Source organism: Falco naumanni, chromosome 7 (genome assembly GCF_017639655.2).
Source record: "Falco naumanni isolate bFalNau1 chromosome 7, bFalNau1.pat, whole genome shotgun sequence".
Classification (NCBI taxonomy): Eukaryota; Metazoa; Chordata; class Aves; order Falconiformes; family Falconidae; genus Falco; species Falco naumanni.
In genome coordinates this window covers 23,097,345-23,124,597 of record NC_054060.1, presented here as the reverse complement: position 1 = coordinate 23,124,597, position 27,253 = coordinate 23,097,345, and the positions used below count along the sequence as shown (strand labels likewise).

The following is a 27,253-nucleotide window of genomic DNA, read 5'->3' as shown; positions in this document are numbered from 1 at the left end:
GGCAGATCTGTCCAGGGTTCTGGGATCTTCAGCAGGGGAACGCGATGCTTGTTTGGGAGAGCTGCAAACTAACAGCAGTTAGACAGCATGACATGGCGGCACGGCTACCTCAGCTATGTAACATCTGACAGGTATAACTTATTAGGCATCAGTCATTATCTGAAGCACAGGAATTTAAACAGTCCTAATAAATGCTTTTCAAAAGATTTTTAAGGGTTAGAATACTAAGGGGAGGTACTTTGTCTAATGATATCGCTGACAGCACAGTAAAAACTGATGTCATAAACGACAAACTGCCTCCTGTGAAGCAGATATGATAAGCTTGAATCAAAGGCCGCTGCTTGGCAGGAGCTTGCCGAATAGCTGGGCTGCTATGCTTAAACCTGCACAAACAAAATAACTGAGTATTTATATATTTTTTAAATTCAGAGATGTATTCCATACTGCTAAGCACACTGTGTTTCATAGTGTGACCAGTTTTAAATCTGGATCCAGATGAAATATAATGCCATAATAAAGGTACGAAAGTCATGATCTGTGATCCAGGATACCATGGGCCTTATGTAGACTGCTTTTTGTTCAGTCCACAACCTAAAAAGCAAGAAAGTTAAAACTCATTATCTTTAAGCTCTGGGTTAAAACAAACAAACAAAAAAAAAAAATATCAAAATCTGTTTGGCCTTTAACATTCCATACCATCTGCTACCCTTCAACCAACAAACAGCAGTACACAGATTTACAGGTGCAAAAACTGAGTGGAAACAACTGCAGAAAATCTTCTTACATAATAATCTTCAGCACAATCAGTTTCAGATTTCGCATAGTTTATTTACAAAATGGTCTGATAAAACATCCCCTCCATACTTACAGCTCTCTGCCACATTACACGTTGATTTTAGCAATGTTTAATAGCACCATTAGAATATTATTTAAAATCAGGAAGGATCTTGTCGCAGTTACAATGATTCACAATCTTTTACATCCATGGACGAAGTAACTTTGAGCACACTAGGACTGTTTGCAGTTCCACAGTACAGATTCCTGGGTTCACACAAGGCATTTTCAGAATTACCAGTTACGCAAGGTACCCATATAGTCAGTAGCTATTGTAAGAATCTTCGAGCCACAAAGTTTAGACTTCCACCATATTTGTATAAAGTTATCTCCATATTGTTTTCAAGCAAGGCAATCACGCTGAATACTTTTCCAGTGCTCGTCTTCAAAAGAAAAGCGAAAGAGAGAGACCAATTAAGATTGCTTCCACTTCCCCTTGCTTATTCTCAGTTAACACTCTAACCCCCAGTTCTGTTAACACAAGCACAAGGAACCCCCTGTGCTGCCGCTGCAGATCCCTGACACCACTGGGCCACAGCGAAGGCTGGTGTGACTGCACAGCTCGGACCCAGCCAGCAGCACGCTACGCACCCCCTGACAGCAGAGGAAAAGCCGCTTCCCCAAGACGGCATGAAGTGTCACTATGGGCGTGCGGTTCCTTTACACCGAAGGGAAAGCTGGAGCCTCTCTCAAACGGTCACCCCCCTGTCTTTGGAAGAGCCCAAATGAGAGACCAGAGTCGATTCTACCCTAATACAGTGCCCACGAGGGAGAAAACAACGCCGCAAAGTGCAATGAAGAATTTCAGGTTCCATAAGAAGTTGCGCAGGAAGAACACGTGTATGTGTCTTTGGGAAAGCCCAACAGCCAGGACAAACTTCAGGCAAGACTAGAAGCTTACTTGCAAAGAGGATTAAGTTTTGTTCTTTCCTGTTTTCAATCATCAGGATTAACTTCTCTTGCTATGCTTTCAATCGTCAGTGCATTCAACAGAGAAATAAAAAAAAATAAATAAATTGCAAAGATACCTTGATATCCAAAGTCATTCCGGGTGACAGCTCTGGAGGGAACAATATAGAAAACTGCTCTCTGCCAGTGAGACCCAACGTACTCGGATTTTCCCCAGGAAGAAACTGAAGTGGAGCTATGCCGATACCAATCAACTGACTTCTATGAACCTTCTCGTAGCTTTCAGCTAGGACAGCTTTAACACCCTGCAAAAATGCAAGTGATGCTGTATTTCAGTACAATAGCTAGGGTGAAATGCAAAAGTAACCTTCAAATACATATTATGTCCAACATCCCGCAATTCAAACTAAAGAGTGCTTTGTCTAAGTCCTGTAAGCAAACTGGCACCATCTCTAGCTTTACAGCTAGATGAAAACAAACGAGCCAGAGCAGGCCTGCCCAGCACGAAACGGACTTTTGTAACAGTGACCGTGCTGCAGGTAGCAGGCCGAAAATCCCAGGCCTCATGTAGCTGCTTCCATTACTCCACATGAACAAAAGGCTGACTGAGTACGTTCTGAATATCAGTGGCAACTAGCCTCCAATAGCTATTTAAGTATCAATACCCCACGGTGACCAAACATATGCCAGCACTAGATAAATGTCCATTTTATCTCAAAATTTGGAGGCTAAGGTGGTGAATCACATAATTAGGAAATTCAGATTTATCCTGACTAGTGATTCTCTTCTACGAAGATTCTACGCAAGGAAATTACTGAGAAGTCTTTAAAACCAAAATGTGTTAATATATTCAAGATCGAGGACAGTTTTGAAACAGATTCATACCTAAAACTAAACAATGTTTTTTCAGATATTTCCAGAGAAAACAAAAAACACACCCCAAAACCAAACAAACCAGCAGTACCAGTAAAAAAGGCCCTTTTGCAGCCCAGTCTCTTGAGCTACCCAGTCCATACTTCTTTCCTGCTAGAATAATTACAGGGATGCCTTCCTTCTGGTACAACTCTGCTGCTTCAAACACATCTAGCTGTGGGATAACAAAATGAAATAAGTGAGTTCTAAATCCGCGTTACGATTTTGCAATAGCTATTGTAAACAAATATATTGTTACCGTTTGTCCTGATGGGAAGTGAATCGTTTTTGGAGCTGGCTTTCCTATGAACTTATTCAGAAGCTTGATATTTGCAAAGGTACCTCTTGTCATCACAGCATCATTACCTCTTCGAGCTCCATAAGAGTTGAATTCACGAGGTGTCAGTCTAGAATAAAAAGAATATTTAAAAGGAAATCAGTTATTTTAAAGATTATCTGGTTTAAAATTATATTATTATTTTTATAATAATTATTGTGGCATCTCTAAGTTTTCAGAGCAAGATATAAAGAACTATGCATCCAACAAACATGAAGTATTATAAATGACAAGCAAACGTGTAAATCATTGCTAGATTACTCATGAGGAAAGCTGCAGTACCAAATTTGTTTTCCATGACTTCACTATAAAGTGCTAGGAGCAGTATGGTACTTACAGAAGAATTATGGGGAGGCTGTTCTCAGAAACAAGCCTGTTCACTAATCCTCTTACCCCCACCAGCATATTTATTAACAACAAGCACTGGACCAAAATAAGAGCATTACTCAAATCAACCAACCAACCTGGGATTAAAGGCCCTTTACTACTTACTTTCTTTCTCATAACACTACTCATTCAGCTGAATGTGATAGTTACAAAGAAGAGTCCCACCACAGGCTATTTATTTTGTCATGCTTCACTGATACTGTAATAACAATAATCATACACCTTTGCAACATAACACAACAATATAATTTCCAAAACATTCAGCAGAGGTGTGACACTGAACAGCTCAGCACTGCATTGTGCTCTGCATCTTTTCAGAATTTCAGCAGAGGTGAAAGGCACCCACTACCGCTGCAGGGTGCCAGCTGGCACAGAGGTAAGTCAGAGCATCAATCACATCCATTTATAAAACTGGGCTGCATTTTTTAAAATGTTTCTGGAGCTTCGAATTTGTGTATTTAAGTGACGCTTCATAAGGGCAATGGCAGTAACAGTGACTAACCTCATGTTAGCAGAGGACCAGTCACCTGACTTGTATGTTAGTACATTATTTTTGCTCTGGCACGCATCTGGCAGCTGACGTCACTGTAACGCCAGCTATGAGCATGAATTCATCAGGAGCACGTCTCAGCTCTTGTAACTTTAGACAGAAACCGCGGGAAATGTGATTGCAAGGCAGGTGATTACTTACAAACACCAGTAACAGTTGCTGTTTTGAATATCCACTTATAATCGCCACTTTACGCAGACAGGCATTCGTAACGGAAAGCAACAGCGCTGAGCAGTTACTCGGCATGTGAAGCAGCCTCCGATACAATCAGAGCTGCTCCGTATATGACAAGTCCTTACCCCTTGTTGGTCAGATACTTGGCGGCGGCACTACTCCTTGCAATGCTTCCAGCGGGGGATATGTGGTCTGTAGTTACAGAATCTCCCAAATAGAGCAAGACGTGGGCGTTTTCAATCGGTTGCGGTGAAACTGGTTCTTTGGCCTAAAAGGGAAGGGGCAGTGGGAACAACAACAATGAAACATTTTTCTTCCAAGATCCTTAGAGACATAAAACATAGCTGCAATACGTGAAGGCACAGCGATGTACAGGCTCCACTCATTCCAGAGATACAAAGCACATTTAAAAGACCGAGACGTGTCAGTCACAATCAAATTTGTTACTTAAACATTGAAGATTTACTGGAATAGCTATTCCTTTACTTAAATGGAAAGTGTATAATCTGGCAGATAGATCCAATGTACTTACAAGTTTATCAAAGAAGGAAGGACATCTGATATAGGTAGATTTTAAATCCCAGGGAAATAAAGTTGACTCAGGCGCTTCCAGTAAATTCCATCGTTTGTTTCCTTTCTACCAAAGGAAAATTAACCACTAAGAAATTGGTTTATGATCTTTTTACATTATGAAACCAAAGACTTACTGGTGATTTTGTTTTTCATTTCTATTATATGCTACAAGTTACCTCATTAGATATTACTTAAGAATCACTATTTAATACAAGTATCCTTCTCAGTTAAGTCATCCTTTACAGTAATGGAAACAATTGACAAACCCATCATATTCAGCTGGAAGGCACTATAAAGCTACAGTGAAATGCAATCTTTAAGTTATATAGAACAGAAGACCATTCTTACCTCCATTTTTTCTTTCAATTCTTTAAACATGGATGATATCACACACTCTTCCTCCACTGTGTGAAGCTCTCTTCGGGTGGGCCAAATATCTCTTAAGTAAATACTTTTGCCATTAAAACCAGTGCCTGAGTAAGATTTTGAACAGAATAGTAACCATGAAGAATAAAATACTGGCCTTTCTATTTACATTAGAATACAAATCTGTATGTATCCAGGTCTTCAGAGATGGTGCCAGATGTAAAGAATTTCATCAGTTAGGTGGAAGCTCTGCTTTAGCTACAGGCAACACCAACTATGACTGCTTTCTCTTCAAATATACTGCTTTTGTATGCTGAAATGCATATGAAGAAACCTCTTGTACATATGCATCCAACGCAGAAAGAGAAGACGTAAGGAAATACTTACCCAAAGGCTCATTTTCAAAGTCTATTCTAACAGTGCCTGCAATAGCATAAGCAACTACTAGTGGTGGAGAAGCAAGGTAGTTGGCACGGACACAGTCGCAGAGGCGTCCTTCAAAGTTCTTTGTTCCAGACAACACTCCACAGGCAATTATATCCCCCTGAAAGGCAGACAGACCCACAGATATTTTTCTATGACTCTGTGGTACTTCAACAGCTTGTGCTATTTTTTATTGACTAAGACAGCATTCCACTTCAAGTATTTACTCTAACTCTTCAACTTAAAAGCATTCTGCTCTCTCCCACTACCCTTCCTCCTTTTCACTCCTGATCCTCTGATGTGTTCTCCAGTCACTTCAGTGAACTCGTCTCCTGCCTTTTATTTCTTGTATTTTTCTTCTGCTTTACAGGAGAAACAGCTACAGCTGTTTGGACACTGCTGGTTAAAAAAACATCACTCAAACCCACAGCTCTTCAGAACTCTCTTCTTCATTTACAATACAAAATCTGCATGTTGCATCCTCCATAAGATTCAATCCTATGTGTTTAACCTGTAATTTTTATCCATTTGCTACAAATACTATTATGTTTATTTTACATAGCAATGAATTCCCATGGTCTCCCTCTGACAGGCAGATTACAAAAACATAATGTGAAGTCCAACCCAACAATAAAATATATTTTGCACAGGTTACTGTATTTTTTTGATCACTTCACTGGGTGAGAACTGTATTTCTGTATTCAACAAGCCTTAGAGCTTCACCTGTTTTATCGCATTCCTGATGGCGTCTGGCAGGGGGGCAGTGTTTCCAACACAGGTTGAACACCCATAACCGACAACCTCAAACCTACATTGGAAAAAAACAATCAAGTAACATTAAATGATTGCAAGCAATTTGTTAGCAAAATTTTTTTCTTTTATTAGAAATCACTTAAGATTTTTTTTCTCCTCTGACAATTAGACATTTTAGAAAGTGAAAAGCAGACACTGCATCTCACTGATGCAAGCCAGGAGATACAAGGTACCTTGATCGATTTACAAAAACGTTAAGTCAAAATATCTCAAGATGTTGTTAGTTCTGCAAGTAATGGCAAAGTAAAGGTGGTAACATTCCTCACAGAGCACAGCTGGGCACTGGTACAGAATTATGAACATAATTAATTGTTCCTGCTACAGAGCAGCCAAGAATATGCTAAACAACTCACAACAGTTAAGAAAAGACTAATACAGAGTGTCCTGGTAAATTCACACCCAGCTTCCACTTTTAAAATATATGAACAAGTGCATCCTGCCCTGTAAGACACAATCAAGTGGATCGCTACTGACAAAACTGACAAAATCTGGGGCAGAGATCTACACATACAATAAACCATAAAGTGGGAATAAAGTGAAGTATAAAACAACCAAGCAAGCAGTTAAAATGACAATCTAGTCAGTTAAGAATTAGCCAAGATGAACAGCAACCGTACTTATAAGGCTGTATAAAGCCCCTGTGCACTACTTTCTTAAAGTCATTAATGAAACAGGAGTCGCAACTTACCCGAGCTTACTGAGGTATGGCAATACTCCACTTGAGCTGAGGTAATGTGTTACCATGCCGCTGCCAGGCGATAGACTTGTTCTTATGTAGGGCTTAACCACGAGGCCAGCTTCAACAGCTTTTTTGGCCAGGAGTCCTACCAAAAACAAAATAAAAGAAACAGCTTATGTTTTGTGTACCCCCTAAAGTAACATCTACATGATGCTACCTTAGTTAAATTAAGCATAAACCCCCCTCAGAGGATTAGTAGACCTTCAGTTTATTAAATTAGTAGAGCAACTACTTGCCCGAACAAAGTTTTTAATTCATAACAAATACATTCAGGTTTTTCTCCCCCTTCCTATAACACAGATGGCCCCCTTTCTTTTCTGGAAGAAAAATCTTCCCCATGTTCTAGTTGACAGTGCAAAACCATTTCTTCTCCTGATACAGGCCACGCAGCCTCAAAAGGAGGCTCGCCTCGGCCATGGCGGGCCTCAAAAGAAAGCGAGCTCTGACAGGATTAGCTGCTCTGGGAGAGCCGCTGGAGCTGCTGGGGCACTGCACATACTCCGTGGCTCCTGTCTGAAGCACAGAGCCACTCTTCAGCAACACGAGTTTTCTTTCCAGGACCTGCAGCTAACTATAGGTCAAGCAACCGCCATCCAGGATGGAGTCAAAGCTAAAGGCCACCTCCTGCCTCAACTGTGCTGCTACACGGGCCCATCTGAAAAGAGCCCTAGAACTGGTTACCTGTTGGAACACTACCAAACGGTTATATTTTGTAATTACCATCACTAACACTGCTTTATGACACAGATTCTGAGACTGTATTATTGAACAGTAACTTTCATTCTATAGCCTCCAGAACAGACAATACGTTTAAGGCTAAAAGTTTACAGTTTCAAACCTCTCGGTCAAGTCACTACAGAGAACATATGGGAGTGAAGGTAAAGGCTGTGTGAGCACGGGAACACCATCAGGATCAAGTTAGTTGCCACTAGCCACAACATACCTGCAGCAAGCATGACAGATGGGTTACAGTTATTCGTACAGCTGATCACCGCAGCAATGACAATGCAGCCGTGAGATAGCTTGTATTCATTTCCTTCATACTGGACAGGTACAATGTCATTCTGTTTCTCAGCCGCAATCTGAAACCCTTTAACACCAGACTAGATGACAAAAAATACACATTAGCAGTTATTACAGTACAGAAAGTACAATATTACAGCAAGATCAAGTGAACCCTCATCTTAAAATAATACTCAGCTGTCCCATTAGGAACCCTTAAACAGGTTTTAAAAGCAGCCTCAGATGATGCCTCAATCCATATATACAGCGGTCTCATCCTTCTTTCTTCACAACTGCTTTAACTATACAATAATTGTGAACACTGCCAGCCAAAGGATGGTTGATCCCACACTCATTTCCTGCTATATATGGAAGAACAATCCCTTACATGTCTCATTCTATACAATACTACAATACTTTGTTTCTGAATTAGAAGCACACCCAAGATTTCCATTGGAAAAGGATGATAACTAACAGCAGACTAGGTCAATTAACATTTCACCCCCCCCAGCTCTTCAGCACTCAGTCATCCTCCACAGGTCCCCTTCAGCTTCAATCACCCTGTGATCCACAACCAGCTATGATTTCTCTTCCCACACAACTGCTTGTTCAGTATTATATGGCTCGTTACAAGCCAGAAATGCTAAAACAAACAGAAAGAATTTTTTAGTGTGTATGTTGTAATACTGCTGCCAGTCTTCAACTTCAATGATAAACACTAGAAATGAAGATGCATTCCTCTTTAGCTGCATTTTTAGATACCTACACATATTCCTACCAGAAAACATCACCTTCAGAGTAAAAACATTTCCTCTGTGAAGTCCAGTTAAACCGCATGCAAAAATCATTTGCTAAGTGAAGGACCCAAAACACTGATTAGTTGGAAGTGTTGGAAGTCTTTCTGCATGTCCTTTAAGATATGATGAGTTTTACTGTCTTATGTGTAACTCTGTTTAGGAAATTAAGTAAAACACAGCTGCTTAAAAAAACTCTGAAAATGAGACAATGTTTCCCCAGACTCTTTAATACTTTGTTTTCCTCCCTAGCAATCTAAACCAGGTAATTAAGAATTTTTGCAAGTTCATGTTCCTGACAAACACACCTATGACTTACCAGCTACTACCCTTCAGACATTTGCCAAGCAAGAAGAGTATTGCTGGGTAAACTCTTTGTATAGTAAGGAGGGCTCAGCAGGTACGCAAGGATGAAGTAACATAAAATGTATTAATGTAGATTACAGGAAGTACCTTTTGAAAAAGCACATCAGTTGTACAAACCTTTTCATTTAAGCAGGCTTGGAAGTCACTCTTCATGTTATTAACAGCCACTCTATCTTGGGACCTCTTGGGGCCACTGACATATGGAATTATAGAACTTAAACTAATTTGCACTACCTAAAAAGAGAAGAAACAGAGAAAAAGTGTGCATTGTCAATCCTAGCCCAGCATTCCACTGAATATGCCCTTGAGACATCCAGGACTTCTTTTGTTGAAAATGTGAATGTTCTGAGACATTAGACCTCTAGGCTTCCATTCTCAAGAGTGCCCACTGTAAAAGGCAGTCATCTTGGGGATAACATTAAAACATTAAAAAAAAAAAATAATCAAAGGAATAAATTTTCTACCATCTGTAAGACTTACCAGATCCCTCAGGATGGACAGGAATTCGGTATCTGTTAGTGGACACAAACATTATTGTACTTCCCTTCTTTCCCCCATCCCCTCTGTATTTTGCAAGCATACTCTGCTTCTCAAAATTCTGAGTTAATAAATGCAACTTTTATTAAAGCAATGAAGATTACAGTGGGAGCCAAAATTGTTAAATCAGCAGCAGTTATTTGTTACAAGAATCAAGTGTACAGAAACAAATAATTTCAAGCATACCTGGGAATACTCAGGTTCTCTGGAAGAACTCTCATCATTTCTATATAACTTCACAGCTTTAAGATATGCTTCCATGACCTCAAGCTTGGCCTTGTCAAAACCTTAGGGAGATTATTTCAAACATGAGAAAAATCACACCTCAAAAAAATAAGTAAAACAAAGCATCTAACTGTCAGAAATTAAAGACAGTTATAAGCATGTCATCCAAAGTACTATTTTCAAGGCACACCACTTCCATCCCCCACACTCCAGGAGCCAGACACAAATGATACACAAATTAAAATAGTTTTAAAGTTAGTTTAACTTTCCTTTTTATACCAAGGAACAAAGTAAGCTGCTCCAACTCTAGCAGCTGTAACTAATTAAATTTACAGGTTTGTTCCTAAAGTTCATAAACTTTTTCTGTGTTAAGATTACTTGTTTAATACAGATCATGTGCTTAGCTGACAACAGGCAGCATTACTGGCTACTGTTAGAAAATGTTTCATTTGCTCTGCACTGATCAGACAAAACATGTTTGCTATTCAACTAAAAATGTTTAACTTTGAAATAAAAGTGACAGGTTTCAGTTTTAGAAAGGCTTACTAATGTGAATGGGTTTTTTATGATATGTCACCCTGCAGCTTCCTCTGTCTGCAGTAGTTTGATAAGGAATTTACATCCTCCTAGCTTAGCCTGAAGTGACAGTGCAACAATGCTCTCCAAGAGAAAAAAAATCATTGTGAAAAAAATCAGAAACATTGTGATTTGTTTTGTGGTTTCACTTATTTCTAGTCATCATTTTAGATTTTGTAGGGAATCTACAGGTGGTTAATGAATTAATTTCCTCTTGAGATGACTTACCTTGCATATGCTTTTCAAAAATATATATGGGCATTTTCTTAACACTTTTCTTTTAAAGGTTTACATATGCTTTCAAAAACAAGGACTTTGGATGGTGAAAAATCCATGTTAGCAAATGGGGTATTAGACAAATGAACCAGACTGGACAGAAACCTCACATGAGAGTCAGGTATCCATCCCCACGCCTGTGCCGTGCACACAAAACCTACAGCCTCACTCAAACACACGGGACACACGGAGATGAAACCGGCCACATGCTAACACTGTGCCAACAAAGCAGGTAAATCACTCGGACCCCAACACCACGTACCAAGCATCCCACAAAACCAGAAAACAGTAAATACATATGGTACAATTTCTGTGGTAGCTGTTACACAGATGTGTGAGATTGTACAGGGTAAGAGCCACGTACATCCCATGACACAGCCTGTCACCGTACAGCAGACTTTTATACATCCACATCAGAGCTCTGCACAAAGTCACTGTTTAAGAACTATAGAGTTTTAAGCAAAAAACATACTGCCATGTATCTAAAACACTACTGCAACAAATCTACTGTAATTTCCTCTTTACCTGTATGCTTTAAGTGCTTCAGTGTCACATTATCAACAGGGAAAAAGCTCAGAACAGCACCGTATTCGGGACACATATTTGCTATTGTGGTTCGGTCTGCTACAGACAGCTGCGAAACGCCACTCCCAAAGAACTCAACAAATTTTCCAGCGACATCAGCTTGCCTAAGATGCTGTTTAAAAGAACACACAACAATGTTCATTATGGGAAGAGGTACAATGCAAGCAATGTTTGTTGCAATGGTTTGTGATTAGCAAATCACAAACATTTAAAACAAAAAGTTGAACCCTAAAGGGTCATGTCTGCAAAAAACCCGAAACCATCTCAAAACAAAAAACCACCCAAGCCCCACTGGGTTCTAAAAATCTACACTGGAAGTTGACATAACCAACCACACCTCCAGCTGCAACTGAGCTCTCCAGATTTCCTGGGCAAGAACAGATACACACTTCTTAAGGCATCGTGCCAGAAAGAAGGATGTATTTTCTAAGCAATCGCAGCTCTTTGGTGCTCTTCACCTATTACAACAGTGACGGTCTGTGCCACCCTGGCAAAATCCTGTCTTCAGAAAACACATTCCTGCATTATACCAGCTACAACCCTAGGTAGGCCGTGCCTAGCAGGAGTGCTTCAGAACAAGAAGGGCATCCAGGAAAAGGGTCTGAACTAGAGAAGCCACCTACAATGCTGTCAGCAGGAGAAAATAATGCAAAATGGGGCTTCTCTGCCCTGCCCCCAAACCTGCACACAATACTTTTTTTAAAAAACTATTTTTTAGTGAAAGAAGGCCTGTAAACAAACCACTACAGAGGGCAAAGAAAAACACACTACTCTGGAGGACTATTAAATAAAAATGGTTAGAGATTATTTGTATCTGCAGTGCCACGATTAAAGGTATACTAAAAATTCCCCCAGCATTTATTTCTGTTCTCAAACACCACTGGCAGAACATGCCACAAGCTTTTCCTTTGTTCGGAAAGGCACTGAACTCTTACCTTCGTAATGCTGAGAACAATATCTATGGATGTGGCAAGCGGGCTGGCTGTGCCTGTCAGCTCACACCCAACGACCTCAGGCAAAGTGAGAGTAACCGGCATCCCCAGCATCACTGCTTCTGTTTCAATCCCCCCGACACCTGGAAGGAGGATATTAGGTTGCTTTTCATCAGTTGAAGTAATTTAAGACACTAAATATGCTGAGGTCCTAAAATCTGACAAAACCCTTCCTATTGAGCCTAAAGGCTCGTGATCATATACATGCTGCTGCTGAGTGAAGCACATCACTATCTGCAACAAGGGTACAGCAAGAAATGTAGGCCTTCTCTGTTAAAACACTCATATGTGAAAAATAAAATCAAGCAAGACTCCTGCTGAAGTTAGACTTCTCAGTCAACCAGAAAATATTTTATATCTAAAATTAACTTTCCAAGAGAAAAGAAACCTTCATACAAATGTTATACTGCATGTACAAATAGCACCTGCTTGAATATCAATTGCTTTTTTGGCTATTTTCCCTTTAAATTACAGAAAGTAGTTTCTCGATGGAAAGAAATGTTAGTCGGGATTACTTTTAGACCAAAAAAACATTCTGACGAATAATTCAAGATGGAGTTTGTTATGCTTGAGCTAGAAATATCCATTGGGAAGAAAGTATTTCTCAGTAATGCTTTAGTATGCCTTTTGAAGTGCTATGAAGTTACTCTTAGCATACTTACCCCAGCCCAAGATACCCAAGCCATTTACCATGGTTGTATGAGAATCTGTGCCAACCACGCTATCTGGATATAGGAAATCTTTAACTTCAAAAACAACTCTTGACAAATATTCCAAGTTAACTTGGTGCGCCATTCCAGTCTCAGGTGGAATTATGGAAATATTCTTGAAAACCTTTGAACTCCACTGCAATTTTTCCAAAACGAGAAAACAAAACAAACCAGGTGCATTGTTTCAGAGGTGTATTCCATGCTTAGAACGTAACTAAAAAGATAAAACTAACATGCAGGGAAACAGTACTTGCCACTCACGCAAGTGGCTTTTGCTCATTTGTCAAACCGAGGTATGTGATCCCCTAGGAGCCTATACATTCTTAATCGTCCACAAACCCATTTGTTCAGTTCCTGCTGAAGGCAGAGTCAATAATTCATACCTACCTTTCAAAAGCTGGGCTGCGTAAACCTCTTACCCTCCAGTTCACACCACTGATTTCAAGCAGAGCTAAGACCACTATTTAGACAACAGAACCTAAGCACTTGTATTTACAGCCAAATTTAGATTAGGTTTTACACTCCTGGATGAGACTGAAGATGCAGTTTAGAAAAGTGTCTTGCTACACACAAACTCAGGATGCAGGATTTGAGAAAAGCTGACACGGAAACTTGTAACAAGATTCAGCTTGGCAGTTTCCCTCTTTAATAATGTAAAAGCTAATTTGCAGCTTTCAGAAAGAAACCTCCTAGTCCACCTATGCGAAAAGATTTTTAGATCCTTGTGTTGGATTCCTAAACCATGTGAAATTAGTGGATGAGGATCAAATATCAGTGTTGCAGGTCCCTGGCTAGCAACAAAGAAGCTGGCATTCACCACACAAGACTTCCACCAAACCCAAGTTCACTAGTGCTGCTGCCTACTTTGAGAGCAGCAATGTCTCAACACTGGCCTCTGTTCAACACTTGTAACTCCAGTAAGATTCTTAACAGACGTATAGATAAACGAACCTTTTATCCACAAACTCATGGTGACCTAAGGCCCTGAGCTCATTAAAAGCATTAGAAAGACTAATGCTTCATAAATGCGTGCTTTGTCCACTACCTTCACACTGACAAGAACCAAACGGCGTAAACTTTTTCAAGTTAGAATTACAAAAAAAAAATATCCTCTTTAAGTAACACCTAAATTTAGATTTAGAACTTCTGCTGTCTAACAATTTTTAGATTCAAAGTCACAAACCATGTTATTTGCCGATTTTCTGTTCCCATATTAAACTCAGATTTAAAAGCCTGACATTTCCAAATGACTACATCTAAACTTGAACACTGGTAGACAAATGGAGGAAGCTCTTAAAACAACCAAAACACAGCACAAGGCAAAGCCCACAGACATACCTTAAAAAACTGAAGCCTCTCTCTATTTCTGCCAAATTCCATTTCTTGATTTTTCAGTACTGTCTCAGGCCTAGGAAGATATCAAGTTTACAAGCACTGTCAGAATTCATTTCAAATTACAGAAGAAAAGTTGTTGTTTTGCTTGTTTGTTAACAGACTCATTTAAGCCTGCAACACAATTTGAACTGGTTTATTAGAATAAATATAATTTCTTCCTTGCAGCAAGCTTTTTGTAAACAGATTTCATCAGTGCTGTGCTTGAGAACATGTTTATTCTAGGTATAGTTTGCCTAAAGCATTTAATCTTAAAAATACTCATTTTAAGAGATCTATTCCAAGCATGTACTACAATACACAGAAGCATTTTTTTCCCTGATGAGTAGTCTTACAGGCCGCACACCTCAACATTCAATAAAGAACCAAGATGTTCACTAGTTCACATAAAAAAACTCCCCATGTTCAGTACTAGCCCTTTAGCAACTCAGTAGAACACCAGGGCAATTGTAACTATCCTTCATTTCTGGATTTTCTGCCTCCAAGCCACAATTTTTTGTTCACACTCATCAGTACAGCCTCATAAAATGAACCATCTTCTTCTTAATAAGTGTTATTTATTAGGATATCAATACTCATTGTAAAGGAATAACCCCCAATTTAAGAGGGATAACCTCTGCTTTGAGAAGGTGGACAAGGAAGGGAACACATTTGCTTTGTACCAGGAAGGAAGGAAGTCCTCGATTTCCTAGAGGTGTATTTACATCATGACCCTTCCCTTTCTTCTCTGCTGTGTCACAAGGGTAGCAGTTACACCACTCTGCAGAGCTCCAAGGGACAGTCATCACTCACGCCACAGCTTAATAAACAACGCTGCTGTTTTGCAACCAGTAACATCAATATTGCTGAAAGCATCACTTAATTCTGCATTTCTACACCTGTACCAAGCAGGAATATTTGCATATCTATAAAACTACCAAGACAATCAGCATCATATTACTGCGGGATATAGATTTGATCAGCTTTTAAATTCTACACCTGTCTGGCACAGGAAGATAAGGATCTGAACAGTCTACCAGACAAAAGAGGTGGCAGCTGAAAGAGGAGGATGAGTACACTTAATTGTCATAGATGGAATGGTACGCAATGATCTGTTAATAATACTGAAAATCTGGAAAAGGCAGATAGATGAGGTTCCCCTCGGCCATTACATACAGGCAGGAAATTCATTGAATTTCAACTCTATGACAGATGGACTGTGAGATTCCGCAGAAGCTGGGGGATGATGTATAGATTAATTCTTAGTTCTTCTCTAAGAACCAGAGACTTGAAAAGTTCTCATAGAAAAAATAAAACTTACTTTTAGAAATAAATCAATGCCTCGTTGATTTATTCATGGAGGTCTACTTTGTAACATACAGAGGATTGCTCCTATGCTTTGTTGTCCTTGTAAATAAATAAGGGAAGCCTCAAAGTTTCATTTAAAAGTCACTGCCATGAGTCACACAGTTGGCCATTGTTTAGTAAAGCCCTTCCTGCAATCAAAATAAATCCCTTGTAGACTAATTCAAATCTGCTATATCAGACCTTCTAGATGCTGAGACCTGTCTATGGCATGTGTGAAGCCGAGTACAGAAGGATGTTTGAAAAAAAATTCATATGTCTGAATCATCATAGGCAGTGCTTAACAACACAGAAGGGTACAAATAATTGAAAAAAGGAAGCTTTCATACTCAGGCACCGGCTGAAGGTGGAAAGGACAGAGGATAGGTGTGTTCTCAATCTGCGCAGAGAACTGTCCTGAGTTGCGACTTGAATCTCCAGCGCTACACGGCCCCTTGCAGCCAGTCTGACCCCTGCACGGTAGTTTCCGAGGCTGTGCCTTAAGTGGAGAAAGCTTTGCCATCGGCTTCTGTGAATCACCACCTCCAGGATTTGGAGCATTCTGTATTGCACTGCAACATTAAACAGAAGAATAATTTTGACATTAGGAATTTTGCTCTTTTTTTGCCCTTATTTTTTGCAATCCTTTAAATCTATTACAAAATATAAATATTATTTTAGATAGATAGATATAAAATAAAAAGTTGTTTTACTACAACCCTGTTGCAAGGCAAACTACCACTGGATAAGCTTAGTTAACTAATGTAGTGTGGTAACAAGTGAACAGAACTGGATTGTCTGAAAGATTAACACCAGACCAATGACTCCTTCAGTTTGATCACAACAGACCAGAAACGTTGCAAAGCCTAAACTTTAAGGGGTTTAAACTTCAAAGGCACGGGTAGACCTCATCCAGGTGGTAGACTTGCTGAACATGTTTTTTTTTGTTGGTGTTGTTTTTTGTTTGTTTGTTTTAAGACAGTGCTGTACATGTTCTGTTAAATCCACAAATGATTACAGCTTTCTCAAGGAAAGGAGCATGACATTCCTATTTGTTTAGGCTTCTAACAAATTCTGAAAAGCACTGACACATTTTATACACTATTAAAGTCAGTCAAAAGACAGAAAGGTTGGGGGATACATTTTGTAAAAAATAAAGTCCATATAGCATGCTGCCCTCTGTACAATATTCAGTCTTCACATGAAAGCAAAGAAAGCTTGTTGTGAAAAATTATTTAATTTTACCTCTCCATATTTACCAAATCATGGATTTGTAATTAAAGCCATTGCTTTCTTCTGCTTTAGTAACACAGAAAGATACTTGGTTATCCAATTGCAGGATACTGCATGGCCTCAGAGAATACCTTATCTAAAGCCCAACTTCACCCAGGAGCCTCTGATCAGCAGGAGATGGAAGCTATATAAAAGCAGCACAAACCATCCCGTAGCGAAAGGTTTCTTATCACATGCCAGCAGCTGCTGAGATCCTGTAAGCTTTCCAAAACTGAAACTACAGAAGCTGGATTTATCATTACAAAGCAGCATGTTGAGACCTCTGGCCAGCACTTGGTCTTTCTGATAATTTTAGGCTAGCCTAATTGCAATCCAATCAGCTGTCCCTCCAGACATAAAAATGCATGGAGCAGAGTGAAACCACACATATGCAGCACAACAAATGATCTTTAGCTTCTTGCTCTTCAGTCTCCTAATACTAACCAAACTGAAATCCTGCATGGATTTGGAAGGTCTACAGAAATGACTCATACACCTATATATATTTGACCACAGGCTTTTCCCCCATGAACTTTTAAAATTCCCCAAAAGCTTGAGCAATTGACACAATTATGCGTGAGTCTGAAAGGCTCCACAGTGGAGAGAAGCTATATTATTTACTTAGCATTTACTTCAGCAAGTGCTGAACAAAACAGAATTTTTTTCCTGTTCTGCAGTATTATGTTTCTAACAAAAAGCAGCCCCAGGCTGTTTTCATCACATTACTGCCTGTCAGAAAAGGAAAACCACGCTGTTAGTTTTCCAGTTCCAATACTTTTCCAGTCTCCTACAAGTACACTTCTCTCTCTGCAAATATATGCAGCCTTTTTTAATCTGTGGTAAAATCCAGGTCCATTAACAAAAAAAAAAAAAAACCAAACCAAAAACCAACCAAAACCTAGTCATAAACTATGGGCTGAAATGACAGTCTTTCATATGTCCAGTATTTGTACTGCAAACAATTTCTCTGGAGCTGTGACAAGGCAGTCACATTAAAAAAAAAAGATTTGTTTAACAGTAAAACCAGGGCAAAGCAAAATTACAAACTCCCTCTGCCTTATTCTCTTCAGACATATTATTTTCTGGAAACCATGACAGATCCAGCTATTTCGGCAATCTCCTGCCCAGAATTTGGGTTGGCCGTCAGCTTCATCCATAACCCCTCACAACCATTCCTTCTCTCCTTCAGGAGTGTTATTTTACCCATTTTTATCCAGCCTCCTTTCAGATACCATCAGGTCTACTTTTGGGGATCCACACATGACAAATTACTTCATTGGACAGTACCAAGACCAGAATGAATCCATACCTCAGTATCAGACAAAAATGTATGGCTCATTCAAAAAAACTCCAAACCCTGAGGTGCGTTACCATTTGCTGAAATCAATCTGCAGAGAATGGTCAACAGTGAGATCAGTTGGGCAGGCAGGATTGACTTTCACAGGATCTCCTCCAGCGCTTCTCACAGCTTCCCTCATGGCAGCAAAATCCACCATTGCTGGAATTCCACTAACAAATGGAAAAACAAAATAGTATAATAACATCAACTAGTATAAAGACATCAACTTAATAAAACATACAGGCTTCTTTTTAACTTTGCCTAAATCTACCTAAGTTCTGTGTCAGATAATAAACCTACACCATTCTATTCCCTAAGTTTTAAAGAACTTGAAACATTTTTAAAAGCTAATGGAGTCTCTAGTCATTCACAACAAACAAGCAACAGTTTGTCTGAAGATACCATACCAAACAAGAATATGGGAACATCTCAGAGAAGAGAATCATATTTCTCTTTCATCTTGCAATGCTTCTGAATTGTGATGGTGTACTTTATTACAAAACTAATTTTTAGATACCCATTACCTTTAAGACAGAATCTTGCTATGCAAACAATGCTCCTGCTATACATGTTAACATTTCAGCACATATTATTACTCTTCTTAGAGCCCGTCATTTCTGAAGCTCACAGCATTTTGCAAAAGTGTTCTTGCTGCTCTTATATAGGTAAGAGTACCTGAAGTACAAAACTGAGGGCAACTTTTATGTAACACAGTACTATATAAATCTTCTGACTTTGCTTGCTAAGCAGGAGTTACCTAATTTTCCTTAGTAGTATCACAAATCCTTTTTTTAATTATCTCACTCAGTAAATATATAGTTCACAAATCAGCAAAGCAGCTTAAACTTAATATTTGCAAATTACTGAAGGACTGCCCTTTTAGCTATGCCACACTCAAATCGCAAAGAAAGTTAGTATCTGAAGAGACTTATTTTTAAAGATAATGTATTATTCATGGATCCAACTGGATTACACTTGTGGAGTAAGCAATATTTAATCTTCAGTCATCTCAAGCAAGAATTCTACATATTTCAACGAACTGTCAGCCATCTGGCTACACCAAAATGTCACCACTTCCATTTGTGTTTTGGCTCTTATCCTGTAAAGTGTTCCTTGTAGGCCAACAGCTTCAGCCTCGCCAACCTGCGCTAAACCCAGGGTACCCTACGGAACAACTCCTATCCTTGTGTCACACAAAATTACCATGAGGAATCTACTTGACCGCAGAAGCAGTGCACAGGTTTCTACTGAGAGAGAAACACTCCAGCATCAAAAGGCTAGGTGCTATTTATTTTCAAGCCAAAGATTTGTACATACAACTCAGTGAGTTTACACAGTTTGTGTCAGTGGTTTTGGCACATACACACTTACGTAAAGTCTTGAAGAACAACTCTGGCAGGACAGAAGGGCACTTCAACATTATTCTGCTTTGTTTTCCACTCTAAGATGTTCATAGCATCTGTTTCTTTCACTAAGAAGCCATCACAGTTACGGATACTGGATTCAAACAACACTCTTATGGAATAAGGCAGAGTATCTAGGGTAAAGCAAAGTAATCGATTTAATTAGTGACACCTGCAGCTTACATAGTTTGTTTAAAACTACAATCTCACATTCCTGAAGAATTCCACTTTGCTAGGGATCGGAAGGATGAGAGCTACAGGAGCCTGCTTTTCCAGCTGCCTTTGGGTTTTATTTTCATTACACAATATGGAGCAGTATGTTGCATAACATATACTTTGCAGAAGATGAGTTATCATATGGGATTTGAATGGAAGATACCAATGGCTTGACCGCACTGTGTTAAGACAGTGACATTTAAGAAGGTATGCTGTGCTGGCAGGAGAGATGCAAGGAATCTAGAGCTGGGATTACTGATCAGAGTGGATGAAAGAAATATTTTTGACTATTCTAATTGTTGTTGCTAACTACATTTTACCATTTCATTACTTGAGATATCAAGCCAAAAGCAAAAAGATATTATTTTTTTAATAAACAGTAGTATGAAGACCAGAAATTATTCTGCTGCGTGCCCTAAAATTAAACACATTTCATAAAATATAAAGAATGACATTTCACTAAATACAGCTTTAGTTAGTTTGTTACTGATCTTGGTTAAGGTATTGACTAGGAGTAGCTTTCTGCCACAAAAAAATGTAGGGAACTGGAAATGGTAATTGAGTGGGAGGAAGAAAAAAAGCAGATGTCACTATTCACTGCAAACAAACAATCAATCAAGATTAATTTGCATTTCTCCCCAAATCCCTTTATTTTCATCACCACGCAAGCAGGCAAACGACTTTGAGAACAGAAAGGAATATAAAAAAGTTAGCTAGAAAAAGGTGAAACAATTAAGTTCAGGCTTTAACAAAAAAATTATATTTGGTGCTCTCAAACTAATCCAGAGGTTTGTCTGCAAGCTATTAGTATAGGATTTTCTAACTCTGTTCTCATCATGTGCCTTTCTCAGATATTATCCATTGTCTAGTTAGACAAGTCACTCAAAATAATAAAGTAATCAAAACCAAGTCTAATCAGCTGCAATGCCACCACTCACATAACTTAAAAGCCAAGTTACCAGAAGATGGTTTTGCTTGGATTTCAAATAATACACAGTGCATCCTTGCAGTGATAAATCTAACATCCAACGGGTTGCTTGGCAGCCAGCAGCTCTGGAGAAGTGATTACTTCTATTAGGCACCAGGCAGGCTCACATCTGCAATACTGTGTGTGGTTTTGGGCCTCCCAGGATACAGGAAATCTCAAGAAATGAGATCACATTTGGTGAAGGGCCTTCTAAGACTGTTATGGATGAGATCACATTTGGTGAAGGGCCTTCTAAGACTGTTATGGGGCTGCTGTACCTGACACAGGAGCAGCTAAGAGACCTGGGTTTACTCACCCTGAGAAGAGAAAGCTATGTGAGCTAACTGTAGTCATCCACAACCTAATAGGAACTATTATGTTCCTATATGAACAGAGAAGGCGATGCCTGACTCCTCAGAAGTGCACAGTGAAAGGACAAAAAATGTCACAAGGTGCAGGAAGGGACACTGTGACTGGATGCAAGGAAAAAGAGGTTCACAGGGAGGGTGGTTAAACACAAGACCAGGAGAGGCAATGGAGTGAGTCTCCACCCTTGCAGATTTGCAGAGCTCAGTCATGAAAGGCTCTCCCAAGTTAGCTCCAGCCCCAGCAAGGGGCTGGACTAGATCTCCAGATGCCCCCTCTGCCCTAAATCATTCTGAGCTCTTTCTGGCTACCGTTTCCGCCATAACTTAATACTATTTTAAACACTAGAAAATCAGATTCTCCCTAGAAAATTGGCAAATAAATCAATTAACATTTACATTAGTAATCTGATTAATTTAAACAGACACTTATTGTCAGATTACAGTCAGAAGCCCCAAGGCAGAGGGCAAACAGGTAAAACCCAAAATTGTTCTAGCAACAAATGCAATGAGCAATTCCAGATGCCGGATTTGCTATCAGTGCTGTCACACTGTGCCTAAATTTTATTTAGAATCTTGCTAATATGTAGTTAATATAAGCCTTCCAACTCCTGCACAGAATTTTCTATTACAAGACAGATATGCTCTTAGTCTAGTCTATTTAGACTCCTCCAAACGTCTTCAGGAATATCTGCTGCTGCTCCAAGCTGTGTGGCACATCTTAGCAGGAAGTACCTTCTGTTAATTTCCACTCCTGTCATGAGGCTTTTCAAAAAACTGCTGTAGTACTGACTGGTTTTGTTACTACCAGACTACTGCTTCTTCCTGGACAAAGGCACAACCAGAAACATTCTACCTCCTTCTCGTGCGCTTACCTGAAAGGTTAACTTCATTATTACAAGTAGCAGAAATTTGTAAGAGCACACAGCTGTCGCACAAAAGTCTCAGCAGCCACTGTGCGCTAGCTCCCCTCTCTCTTCCCTTCAAACAACAGGGAAGTAATTACTGCTATCAAATATAGGTTTAAAGTGAAACACCTACTGGTTATTTTCTAGTGAATTCATTAATTCTGTGAATATAGGGCAGTAATTCAGACCTTGGAAAACTGAAGAAAAAAAAATAAATCCTGAGTACCCTTAATGTGTACCACGGATAAGTATTTTAGGAGTTTAATGTGAAAGCAAAGGGAGAGAACAATGAAAGTATGTTTTGATTATCTGCAAGAATAAAGTGTATTCCAGCTGACACTGATCTATAACTCTCTATCTGCATGTATCCCGCTCCCCCATCACATATGCACATACTTTTTATTTTCTACAAGGCAACCAGACACAGGTACCCCATAAACATATTTTTGGCACATACCACTTAGCGTTATATTCCACACTAATGGCATGCTGAAATTTAGCAATTGTATGAACACCATAAAACCTCATCTTTCTGCAGCAACTGCAGCAGAAGCTATGCTCTAGTAAAACATTTACCCACTATCTGAAGTTGCCAGGTAAGGTGAAACTAGAACATCAATAAGCAGTTCAAAATTATAGTAAAAACTCTATATATTTTTGAAGGAGCTCTCTGCCACTTCATTTTTTCCAAAAGAAAAATTATTCTGATTTGGAGTATTGCTGAAAACCCCAGCAACACCTATACTTTCTCCCTTACTGAAAAAAAAGCTACAAGTATCACTCCCTATTCACTTCAGAAAGCAGTAACAGATTGGAAAGTTATATGCTTCCAAACATATATTAAGAATGAACATATTCACAATTGCATCTCATAATATTTTACTTCCTTATAAATATTGTAATACTGTAAATACTTATTGTACTATGTAAATACTTGTAATATTCACATTTACTGCTGGTACCATCCAGCAGCAACAAAACCACTAAAAAGTATCATTACCATACTTGGTGCCTCCAAGCTTCGAGACATTGTAGAACTTCTTTTGCGGATAGTTTCCTAATGCTTCAATTAGGGGCTGGTAAGGGCTTCCTGGAGAAGGGGGAGGGGAAAAAAAAAAAAAAAGTTAAAGTCATAAAAGAATGGAAGATTTGAGCACTGATAGAGGACCTGTAAGAACAGCTTCCTACTTCTGATTTTACCAAAAAATAATGTTCCTCTAGGACCATAAGTGAACTGCAATGTGGAAAGGTTTCTAAATGGATTGAGACACCTCACGATGTAGATGTGTGACTAAGATGAATTTTGAAAGTATCTGTAACACTAGGTATATACAGGTCATGCAAGTAATCAGCACAGTCGCACGCCTGAATACGTTTGACCTTTATTGTCTCAGTTTACCATCTACAAAACAGGATAAATGCACCTCACCAACTCAGATAAGAGATACAGATTTTAATATAGTAGAAAACACAAAGCATTAAGTGCCAGGCTAATGACAAGCAAGAGACAAAACCAAACCTCATAACAGCTATTAGGCAGAGAAAACAACAAGCTTCTTCAGAAGAGAAGCTGCATTTTACAAAGAAAACGTTTTAATTCAGTTGCCAGCAAACTGAAGGGGCAGTGCCAGTGATATACCCCCTCAGACCTAAAGAGCTGCAGATCGTTAGAAGTTTAAGGGATATAGATGACAGGCAGCGGGGAGACCGGTGTCGGCTCCGCCATCGCCGAGTGCAAACACCAAACGCTGGCTCTGCAGCACAACGCTTACCCTTTGTCTACCGTTTGCTTTGATCTTAACATACTACAGCTACACTTTCCTGGCACAGCACCGGCGGCACCACCGCCAACCCAGCGAACCTGCGCCCCTCGCACACCCGAGCGGTTACACAGCCCCCCAGCACGGCGAGCACCGCCCGCAGCCCCCCGGGCGCGCAGGGCACCCCTCCCCCGCCGCAGCGTTTGCGGCGGAGGGAGCCCGACGAGGGACAAAAATGGTCGTCAGGAATAACGGGAGGCCCGGCGAGACGGGCTGGCCCCGCCGCCGAGAACAAAGCGCCTCCCGCGGCGGGGGCGGCCGCCGCCGGGGGCGGTAACGGGTCCGGCCGGGGGGCGGCGGGTGCCCCAAGGGCGGCCGAGGGCGGGGGGGCGGGGGGGGGGGGGAGGGCGCCCGCCGCCAGTCGCGGCCCCCGGGCAGCGCCCCCACACAAAGGGCCGCGGCGGGAGCGGGGGGGCCGCCGCGCGCCGCCTCAGCGCCGGGCCCGCTCCGCCGCCGTGCCGCGGCGGAGGGGACGAAGCGCCGGCCCGGGGCCGCGGTGGTCCCGCCGAGGCGGGCAGCGGCACGTCCTGAGGGCGGAGGCAGCCCCGCGCGCGGCGGCGGGCCCGCTCCCACTGACCTGGCCTGACAGGGTCCATCGCTGGCGACCATATTAGCTCTGCGGGGAGGGGAGCGGGGGGCCGGGGGGAGCTTGCCCGGGCGGGGCGACCCCAACTCTCGCGAGACTGCGCCCGGCGCCGCAGGGCGCCGGGCGCAGTCTCGCGAGAGTAGGAGCCGCCCCGCCCGGGCCTCCCGCCGCGGCACAGCGGGGGAAAGGGCATGAGCTCTCGCGAGGCTTTGGGGAGAGGGCGGAAGCGGCCGGCAGAGGGCAGTCGCCGATTCTCGCGATACTTGCGAAGGCTGGTGACGAAGGCGGCGGGGGCGGAGCCGCCCTGAGGGGCTGCACTCCGGGCCAGCGCTGTGGCATCGGTGGCTAGCGGAGCCCTAGCCACCCTTCCCGGGGCATTGCATGAACACCCCGTGCGCCGATCCCTGATGCAGAGCCTTTATGTGACCGCAGCCCACACTGGGAACAGTGGAAGGGCTTCTTGTCGGCCTTCTGTCACAGCACTGCGCTTAACCAGGCTCAGGTCTTGGTCGCCGATGCTAAATTCTTTTGGGAGGATTTCTCTTTTTGTGTTTTTCGTCATCCTTTTAAATATTGATCTTAGCTGGATGATGGAATTTTAATTTTAACTTGATCTTAAGTGCAACGGCAGTAGTGAGGTCAAGCTGGCAGTGGTGGCCAAGCCCAGCGATGCTAGATTCTTCAGGCTATAATCTATAGATAATATCAAGGGTTTAGGCACTAACACAACCAGAACTCATCAGCGGGCTCTGGCAGCAAAGATTACCAAAAAGGTGTCCGTGACTCAGCCTTTAATTGACCAATTTGGCTGCAACTACCATTGCTTTGCTGAACTGTGACAGAATGGCTTGGTATGCTGGTTGCAGAAGTTACCCTCCAAACTGCACGAGCAACCATAATCCTGGCATTTTTCTCCCTGTTGCTGATTGTGATGGTGTCTGCCATGCCTTGGAGAGACCGCAGGCAGAAGTAGCTAGGCTGGTGGGAAGGAATATGCTGGAGGACATGGCTGAGACGTGTCTAGAGGAGCTCCCCCAGTTCAGTTGTGTAAAGTATGTTCAGTATGCCCAAAGTGGTCTGTTGTTGCTTCGTGTAGATTATTTACACCTGGCGTCTTGTTAATCCCTTTTACCCTTGCTGGACCAGCGTGGTCATTTTTCATTGCAGAGTCCCAACGAGCAGCTAGGGCTGCAGACTGACATCATGGTACAAAGGGCAGCTTCACCCTCTGCCCCACGGCACGTGCGGCTGCCTCACACATGTTGGCCATGCATTTGCTCCCAGAGGACTGTGGCGGGGGCTTCTGGGGTCAGTGCTGGGAGGTGCAGTGACAAGCAGATGAAGTGCTGGCAGACAAATGATGGCAGCTTTGTCTCGTCACAAATTCAGATAAGATGCATCTCCAGGGACATTCTGCACCATCACTGACCCACTTGTTTTCCTTTGTGAAAGACACCTCTAGTCTCACGGGGCTGAGTCCGCAGGATGCCGGTGACAAAATGGCTTCTGGTTATCTTCCACTGCTGGCTGAAGGCTGACTTCGGTGGGTCAGATACATCCAGGGAAAGGTATTTTAGGAAGTACGGAGTATTTCTTGTTCACGCGATAAATCCTTTAGCACCAAATGGGTTTTGTGCCCTTCCTATATATCAGACAGATTTTTTTGAAAGCAAATTGCGTATATATTTGGTTTTAGCACAATGTTTGGCCATTTGATGTTTGGCTTTTAATATCAATTTCTACAGAAAATTTTCTTTCTTTTTACTTATTAGCACCTGGAATACTCCACTGTTCTGCCTGATGTTTTTTCCTGTGTGATTCTTCTAGAATCGTGGAGTCCTTTAAGTTGTAACAGTCTAGGAAGAAAGATGGTTTTGCAGTTTCCAGAATGTTTTCTCCATTTCCCAGCGGGCATCCAACATCTTGAAATAAGTCAAATCCAGAAGAAAAACGGGGATGGGTACTGCTGTTTGGTAATGAGAGCTGACAGAAGCAGGCTGAATGGGAGTGTCTTAGTGAAGAAGAGAATGTGAATACAAGGAATTACTTTGTGCTACTTCTGCAAGAGGTAGTCACTCCATAGAGAGAATTTCAGTATTGCTGTTCACCATATTTCAGCCTTCAAACAGAGAAAACAGTTTTGTTCTGGAAAAAGCTGAGCTAAATAATGCTGTCAGATCTATGTTCCACAGCAGTGTCACATAAAAGAGGGATCATGCCAAGACAGAGAGAACCCAGTGTAATGCAAGACGCTTTTCTGCTTGTGCCTTTCTTTTGTCTTCCTCCCTTTTTCTATAAAGATGGATGAAAGACAACAGCAGGAACAGCCAGACAGCACCTATGCCATACATTCCTCTACGCAAGAAGCAGGTTGGTCCTACAATTTGAAGTACAGGCCCTTGAATGAAATCTCTTCTACTCCTGGCTACACACACACTTCGATAGGACAGTTGCATTTAGAGCACAAATGCAGTAAAACTTACACAGTTCCCCTAAGGGCAGTGAGAGATCTTCAGAGGAGGAGAGTAAAACCTAGTTTTCATATCTAGCTACAGGTGAAACAAATAACACAGCAACTGAAG

General features: G+C 41.2%; 1 protein-coding gene across 2 annotated transcripts; it reads right to left on the bottom strand.

Moving 5' to 3' along the window:
- Window positions 1–807: 807 nt before the first annotated feature.
- Window positions 808–24,758, bottom strand: IREB2 (iron responsive element binding protein 2). Of its 2 annotated transcripts, XM_040602033.1 has the most exons (22): window positions 24,663–24,758; window positions 23,266–23,355; window positions 19,778–19,943; window positions 18,439–18,576; window positions 16,146–16,367; window positions 14,419–14,488; window positions 13,033–13,216; window positions 12,314–12,453; window positions 11,319–11,490; window positions 9,903–10,003; window positions 9,297–9,413; window positions 7,961–8,120; window positions 6,967–7,102; window positions 6,189–6,273; window positions 5,430–5,586; window positions 5,025–5,149; window positions 4,636–4,740; window positions 4,229–4,371; window positions 2,915–3,062; window positions 2,708–2,830; window positions 1,863–2,048; window positions 808–1,217 (listed from the first exon to the last, which is right to left on the bottom strand). In XM_040602033.1, the coding sequence occupies exons 1-22, from the start codon at window positions 24,679–24,681 to the stop codon at window positions 1,104–1,106; spliced, it is 2,901 nt and encodes a 966-aa protein (XP_040457967.1). In that variant the 5' UTR covers window positions 24,682–24,758; the 3' UTR covers window positions 808–1,103. The 2 variants fall into 2 exon arrangements, with proteins under 2 accessions (XP_040457967.1, XP_040457968.1); XM_040602034.1 differs by lacking the exons at window positions 14,419–14,488; window positions 18,439–18,576; window positions 19,778–19,943; window positions 23,266–23,355; window positions 24,663–24,758 and having other exon boundaries at window positions 16,146–16,235.
- Between the last annotated feature and the right edge of the window lie 2,495 nt (window positions 24,759–27,253).

Excerpts from the sequence above, each read along its gene's own strand:
- IREB2 (XM_040602033.1), bottom strand. Across the intron at positions 16,368-18,438 it reads CAGATTGATTTCAGCAAATG|TGCAATACAGAATGCTCCAA; the intron begins GTAACGCACCTC and ends TTAATGTTGCAG. Across the intron at positions 4,372-4,635 it reads CTTCCTTCTTTGATAAACTT|GCCAAAGAACCAGTTTCACC; the intron begins GTAAGTACATTG and ends CTTCCCTTTTAG.